Below are 7,914 nucleotides of genomic sequence, written 5' to 3'. Positions count from 1 at the left end.
GCTGAGCTCGCGCCAGAGCTTCGGCTGCGGTGGTGGGCGGCGGTAGCGAGCGGTGCGAGGAGCGGGATAAGCTCGGACTTCTAACCACGTTAGAAGGAGCAGTATCCCGTCCAGGCGACCGTGTCTCGCTCACGCCAGTAGGTTGACGTGCATGGTGGTCCGGAGCGCGCCGAGATCCACCAGCGCGATTCGGATCCAGTGAGCGCATGGCACCGTGAGCACCGTGACGCTGCCGGTCCCGCACCTCCTGAGATGGGCGCGGTGCATGCACGGACGCCGAGGTCTTGGAGTGCGCCCGGTCGTTGTGGGAGCCGGCCACGCTGCCGATGGGCAGCGCAGCCTTGCCCTGGGACCTGGCAGCACCGTGAGTTCCCTCGTCGATGCGTGCCCTTCCGCCGGCGCCTGCCCCACCATCCATTTGCTCCGGCGGTGGGTGGCTCGGCGCGGACGGAGCAGCTGCCTCCGAAACTTTCTTCTTCGGTGGCATGTTGACGAAGATGGCGAAGATCGATGAAGAAGATGAAGATCTAGCCCGCAAGAACGCCGGATCTGATTCACACAACTTCGACGCCAGAGATGCCGGGGTTGCTGATCCACGGGCACCTATGGGACCGGCGGACCGGGTCCCTTTTGGTTCGGCGGGGGGCGGAGGTCGCGCAAAGAGCAGATCGAGGCAAAGCACGCGGGCGGTTGGTCATGCGAGGAGTAAATCGAGGTGAAGCACGCGAGCGATTTACCCAGGTTCGGGCCGCACGGATGCGTAAAACCCTACTCCTGCTTTGTGGATTGGTATTGATTTCTAGCTCGGGAGCGAGATCGAGCGTGAGTGCGTGGAATTGCTGAACCCCTCTTTACGTTGCCCCGGGCCTCCTTTTATATGCTCAAGGGGTTACCGACATAGGGCAACGGAGGGCAAAAGTGGAAAAGGGTGCCGTGGGTAGGCACAGCTAGGTGCTGTAGTAGGCACAGCTAGCGGCTACAGTGTTATCATACCTAACCCTGACGGCAGGGGACAAGGGCATTAAATGCCCGTCTGTGTCGCCTAGACAGCACCGAAAGGGACCGCTAGGGACGCCACCGTCTTGCCACGATGGTTGTCTTGTCAGCGCCTGCGTGCCACCGCACGCCCCTAGCTGCACAGCCTCCTGCCACGTGCGCTTGGGTGAGGCCCCGGAGCGACACGTGGGTGGATGTGCTGGAGCGCGGGCGTGGAGTGGGGGCTTGCCGCGGCAAGCGCCTTGCCGCGGCCGTCGACTTGTCGCTTCCGGGAGCTTGTCGCTCACCGGGCCTTGTCAGGGCGCGTAGCGCGCCGCGGCAAGTTCCTTGGAATGCCTTGGACGGCCTTCCCGGCAAGCGCCTCTTGCCGGGGCCTTGGGACGCTCCTGATGGCCTTCCCGGCAAGCTCCTCTTGCCGGGGTCTTGACTTCTTCCCGGCAAGCTCCTCTTGTCGGGGTCTTGTCTTGAGTACTTTTTTCTTGAATGGTCTTCAAAGGGACCACGGAGGTTCTTGGCGGTGACCTGGCAGGCCTTGCTGCGGGACGCTGCGACTGCCTGTGCACAAGTTCGGGGTACTAAGGGTACCCCTACTTTAGTACACCGACATTTATGCTACATAAAAATCTACTTCATGGATTCATCGCTTGTAAAATAAAACAAAAATGAATAATTCAAACATCAAAGTAATGCTAATTTTCAAAAATGTCTCTCCCCTTGCAGGCCCAAGCGCCTGAACGAGTTGCTGCAGCATAAGACGTTGTTCACATTTGCCGGTTTCAGCATTGAAAGCGACAAAGAGAAGCTGAAGTTGTCCGGTTTGGAGATCAGCCCCAACAAGTTCATTGACATTCAGCGCAAGTGGAGAGTTCCATACACCGGAAAAGAGTATGAATCCTTGACTGATGTTGCAGCCAGCGTCATCCACCCATTCTACAAAGGCATGAAGAAGAACATCAACATGCAGGAAGACTACAAACTATGGGGGACCAGCCCACTGCAAGACAACCTCATCAAGTACGCAGGAGTAGATGCATACGCCACGTACAAGGCATGGAGCATGATCGACTACATTGCAGATGGTTCGGAATTTGCAAAAGAGCGGGAGGCTACAAAATTCTAGGACCACCCCTATTGCCCCTGTTAGGGATGAAGATACATCAGAGCTTACCTTCATTTTACTTCCGCTTGTGCTTTCCTTTTATCTTGTTGTTTCAAATTAGTAGTTTGCTCTTGTTGGGTTGAACCAGTATGATTATGTCATGCTTGTCATGGTTGAACAAGTTTACTTATGTCATCAAGTACAATGTTTTGCTTATCTCATTATATAAGTTTGATAGCTTCGTATGTTGTTAATCCATCATTTCAAATTCAAAAGTAGCTTCTGAATGGAACTTTGTGGCTGCTCTAAAGTACTAGTTATGATGCAACTAATTACACAACGTTGTTCCATGTCTAGTTTCGATTCAGTATTGTATAGAAAACATAACGTTGAGAACAATCAGCACAATTTGAGTTGCTTAACAACGCTTCAAAAGTTGAAGCAAAAATTCTTAGTACTTCATGTAGTGTTCTCATTCATATGTAGCTGCTAGAAAATTAACAAGTACTACAAACAGAAAAAGTTAAGAAGCATCGGCACACACTTATGTTGGTCGCCTGTAGATTAAGAATCACAGTACTAGTACACTTGATCGGATAGTACATACTTACTACAATAAAAAGTACATAGAAGCATCAGTCCGTAAGCGCTACTATGAATGGACTATCAGTACAACTTAGTCTACGCGCAAGTACATCTTAAAATTACACTTACACAAAACTGACAAGAACTAGAACAAAAAGTTTCACTCCAAGTTACTGTTGGAGTCAAGTACTAGATTCAAACAAACAAAAAACAAAAAAACTGACCGCCCAAGTTCGGGCGCAGGCCCTAACACTGCTAGATACTTGAACTCGAGCCCATAGGCTAATCCCTAGTAATCTGCACAATGCAAGGCCCACCGATCAGGGCCCACAGGTCAAGAGAGAGAGAGCGAGCGTCGTGTATAAGCGCTCAGGTAAGTATTCAGAGGAGTTCGACCAGTGAGCCTCGACTGCGCTTATAAACAGGTCCGGAGGCCCCTCGACTAGCGAGGTGGGACTAAACCCAGAGCGCATGCGCACGCCGCACTGCACAGCCGCGCGGGCGAGCTATCTGGGCCGGAAAACGGGCCCAATAGCATGCATCATTTACAAACACACCACCAATAAGCCCAATTAAACAAACCAGAGGGCGAGGCAAAGAAATATAAACTTCAAGAAAATGTTCTAAACTGAAAATATATAAATTCAAATACTAGTTCGCAGGCAATAACTTTAAATACAAAAAAATATAAATAAAAATAATTTTAGCTCTGCATCACGGATGATAAAAAAGGAGAAAATATGATACAAAAACAATGAACCTCTAAAAAGAAGAGAACTTAATAGCATATCTGTTAAATGTACATAATTTAAAAAACCGAATTAAATATTACTTTCAAGTTCAACTACTAAAATGCAAAAAGTTCAAACATATAATGTTTGCCAATTATGCTAAATTTCTTATTTACATAAAATCTGACAAATTCAACTACTAAAATGCAAAAATTTCAAAACATACAATGTTTGTCAATTATGCTAAATTCTTATTTATATAAATGTTGACAAGTTCAACTACTAAAGTAAAAGAAGTTCAAGTATATATTCTTTGTCAATTATGCTAAATTTCTTATTTATATAAATTCTGACTACTTCAACTGCTAAAATGCAAGAAGTTCAAATAGAATTTATTTGTCAATTCTGCTAAATTTCTAATTTATATAAAATCAGTACACACCTCAACGAACGATTTGGTCGTAAAATAATCTCAATCCCCCAAACCACCCAAAAAATCAAAAAAAACTCAGTTCAAACATACATATGACATCAATACTAAAAAAGCAGGATCATTCAGGCCACTCACACAAACTGTGACACCAAATTTCAAAACCGCATGCTGTATGAAATTACATTTCAGTTCACACAACACTAAACCATAAGTGCACTAAAATGAGAATACAAAAATTATAAAGGCCTAACTTAGGTAAGTACAGGTGAAAATAAAATAAGTACCAGTTTTGATCAACAACTCCCAGGGCACAGAAAAATGTTTTGAGATAAACTAGTCTATAAGACTTCAGTGGAAAAACAATACTTAACATCCACACAGAAAAACATCACAAAAACATATGTCACCTAAACAGTCCAAAATGCCATCATCACCACCCCTGAGACGTGCAAGTGGGATTTAGCAGGTCATAAGTACAGCTTGACAAGACTAGTCAGTGTAGCAGTAAAACCATTTGACTTGGACGGTTGCTTCTTCCAGGCCACCACCCGCGCCACCCACTGAGCGGTTGCCACAAGGGACTGCAAACGGGGAACCCCACGACCACCACACCCACGCCCCCGATGAACCGCCTCCCACACATCCTCATCGACGCACTACAAAATAACCCATTGTCTTCCATCTCTGCCTCATTTCCAGAAACCACCATTGCCGCTTCAATCTCCACTGCACACAAACCACAAACTCTCTCTCCCAAGCCCACAGTCGCCGGAGGAAGGCGATGGCAGAGGAACCGTTCGCCAAGCGTCATCATGGCAAGCCGTCGGACAAGAGTAGCAACCTCGTCGACGTTCACATCCCCGGCGAGAAGCATGAGTACACGAGAACCCTCACAGGGGTTGAGCTTCACGGCAAAGAGACGCTGGAGATCGTCTGCACCGGCGAACCAGACAAGGCCGGCGAGGTGATGAGCAGGCTTAGGATGAAGGGCGGCGGCTTGTATCCGAGCTTCATCGGAGTTGATGTGGAGTTCACCAGCGATGATGAACCTCCACAGATGGCGGCAGTACTACAGTTGTGCGTCGAGGAACTCTACTTGGTGTACCACATCGCAGCAGCCACAAAATGGTAACCCATACTACTGTTCATTCATCTGTTGTACTAGTACTACTCACTAAAAACTTCATTAAACTAGTTTCCCAACTAGATGAACTATTATAGTTTGTGAAGTGGATGCACGAGTGCATGTTTCTCAACTTACATGCATTTCTGAAACTGTGAAGTGGATTGTTTCACCAGATTAGCATCTGAAAAAATGTTTATAGAATTCTGAACTTGATGCACCAAATTAATTTCTGAACTTGATGTGCTAGAATAGATTCTGATCTTGATGCACTATTATAGTTTATACAATTGATGTATTAAAAGATGTTTGGTGAAGTGGTATAGGTCCATATCTTGATGCACATGTTTCTCAAATTAATTTCTGAACTTGATATAGAATTGATGCACAAAGATGTATCAAGCACTGGTATAGGTCTCTTATTCAACAAAAAAGAAAACTAAACTTGAATCAACCAGCACACATATCATTGAATCTAGTAAAATGATTCTTGAATTTGGTGAAGCATTTGGTGAAGCGCTGAAGATAGCACAAAAGAAAAATAACATGGTGTATTTGAATTTAATTTCAGGACATTGTGTACTAGTTTCTGGACTACATTCATCCATGACTTATACTATATAAGCATCTACCTCATGGATTATCACTTTCAAAACCAAAAAGCAGAAGAATTAAATCTTCAAAAAAGAACACTAACCTTCAATATGTGTCTCCCCCTTGCAGGCCCAAGCGCCTCAAACAGTTCCTGCAGGAGGAGAAATTGTACACATTTGTCGGTTTCAACATTGGAGGTGACAAGCGGATGCTGGAAAAGTCTGGTCTGGAGATCAACCCCAACAACTTCATCGACATGTAGCGCAAGTGGAAAGATCCCACACCAGCAATACTTCGACTCCTTGGCCGATGTTGCAGGCGGCGTCATCCACCCATCCTACAAAGGCATGAAGAAGAAGATGGACAAGGGAGAACACAAACTGTGGGGGACCAGCCCACTGCTAGACAATCTCATCACGTACGCAGGAATAGATGCGTGCACCACGTACAAGTCATGGAAGACAATTGACAACATCGTGACAGGTTGGGATATTTCAAAAGAGCAGGAGGCTGACCCCTACTACCACTGCAACTTCGCGGGATGAAGATGCATGGAAGTCTGCATTCGTGTTGCTCGCACTTCTGCCTGTCCTTAACATTGTTGTTTCAGATTTGTAGTTTGCTTTCGTTATGTTGAACCAGCTACCTTATGTTATGTGTGTCATGGTTTGAACAAATTTGCTTATGTCTATCATGTACATCATTTGCTTATGTCGTTCAACAAGTTTGCTAGCTTCCTATTTTGTTCATAAATCATTTGAAGTTGAAGTAGGTTGAAGTTGAAACTTGATGGCTGCCACGCAGCACTAGTCATGCAGAAACAAAAATCACACATGGATATTTTCACAACAAAACAAAAATAGTGGCGGACTAACTAAGGACAACAGCAAATAGTAGAATTGGACGCTCAGTACAGCTTAGACATTTATGGTAGTACTATCACACTAAGAAATTAGTTTTTAGTTTCAGAAGAACACTAAAAAGACTAAGTTTCCTCCGAGGACAACATTCACTACTAACAGCATCGTGCTAATAGTAGTTAGAAATTTACTGAGTACTGCAATAGGAAAAGCAAAGAACAATCAGTACGTATTTCCTAGTCACTAGCATGCTAGGACTGAGAGTTCTGGTACACTTGAACAAATGGTACATTCATTCTACAAAATATAAAAAGGAACAGGAAGCTTCAGTTCACATTCCAAAAAACATTGACACACTAAATAATAACAGTAATAGTACAACTGAAATGTCAGTACAACTTAGTCTATAAGGCAAGTACTATGATCATACCAAAACATTGCCTTGAGAAGAACCACAGCCTAGAAAAAAGAAGGCCAAAACTAAACCAAAAAGACATCAGTTCGACCAAGGAGAAAAATCACAAGAAAGACAACAGAAGCATCAGCGCACATTGACCAGTGAGGCACTAGCTTGAAACAACACAAGAAAATAAAATGATCAAAGTACCAGCACAATTGAAATCTTAGTACAACTTAGTTTATTCGGTAAGTGCTATGATGATACCAATTAATGCCTTGAGAAAGAAGGACAAGACTCAACCAAATAGCTTACAGTTAAACCAATGACAAAAATTGACAAAAAACAAACAACAGAAGCATCAGCCCACATTGACTAGTGAAGTCATTATGAACTTTATACGTCTATCTGCTAAATGTAGCTAATTTAAACTAGTGCTTTAACTTTTACTATGAAGTTCAACTACTAAAATTCAAGAAGTTCAAACAAAAATTTGGCTCTCAAATTTTGATAAATTTCTTATACTTAAATAAAATCTGGCTAGAGATCACGTAACAACTTGGTCATAAAAAATTTCAATCCCAAAAAAACTTCAGTTCTAATACATTATATGAAATAAGTTCTACCTTACAAGGAAGCGTCACTCCACTCACGCTAGATCCACAAGTGCCATCGTGACACCAAATTTTAAAAGTCTTACGCTGAACGACATTACAATTTAGTACTAACATAACTATACTAGAAGTACAAGAAACGAGGGTACAAAAACTATAAAGGTCCAACCTAGGTTGGGACAGATGAAAATAAATGATAAATCTCACTTTTCCAGCAACAACTCGTAATGAACTTGAAAGCGTGTTTTCAGTTCAACTAGTTTACAAGACTTCAGTACAAAAAATAGAACTTAACCAGAACAAATTCATAATGAAACATACACAAGTGATATATCACACAACTATCAAAAATCAAAGACATGCAAACACTACAATCAAAGCCTACAATGCTTTCAAGAGTTATATCACACAACTATCCATTTCACTACGCGAATGATGACCATTTCTTCTATGCACCAGGAGCCGAAGGCTGAAACTCCTTG

General features: G+C 43.8%; 2 protein-coding genes across 2 annotated transcripts; both read left to right on the top strand.

Moving 5' to 3' along the window:
- Positions 1-206: 206 nt before the first annotated feature.
- On the top strand, positions 207-2,116 carry LOC147970676 (uncharacterized). Its single transcript, XM_087523558.1, has 2 exons — positions 207-214; positions 1,717-2,116. The coding sequence occupies exons 1-2, from the start codon at positions 207-209 to the stop codon at positions 2,114-2,116; spliced, it is 408 nt and encodes a 135-aa protein (XP_087379684.1).
- Positions 2,117-4,625: 2,509 nt separating this feature from the next.
- On the top strand, positions 4,626-5,823 carry LOC147970675 (uncharacterized). Its single transcript, XM_087523557.1, has 2 exons — positions 4,626-4,972; positions 5,691-5,823. The coding sequence occupies exons 1-2, from the start codon at positions 4,626-4,628 to the stop codon at positions 5,821-5,823; spliced, it is 480 nt and encodes a 159-aa protein (XP_087379683.1).
- Positions 5,824-7,914: the final 2,091 nt, after the last annotated feature.

The sequence above is a fragment of the Triticum urartu genome, chromosome 5A, assembly GCF_056163025.1.
Source record: "Triticum urartu cultivar PI428250 chromosome 5A, HENAU_Tu73, whole genome shotgun sequence".
NCBI classification, from domain to species: Eukaryota; Viridiplantae; Streptophyta; class Magnoliopsida; order Poales; family Poaceae; genus Triticum; species Triticum urartu.
This window is presented reverse-complemented; position numbering and strand designations above follow the sequence as displayed.

Excerpts from the sequence above, each read along its gene's own strand:
- LOC147970675 (XM_087523557.1), top strand. The coding sequence starts at position 4,626 with ATGGCAGAGGAACCGTTCGCCAAGCGTCATCATGGCAAGCCGTCGGAC. Across the intron at positions 4,973-5,690 it reads ATCGCAGCAGCCACAAAATG|GCCCAAGCGCCTCAAACAGT; the intron begins GTAACCCATACT and ends TCCCCCTTGCAG.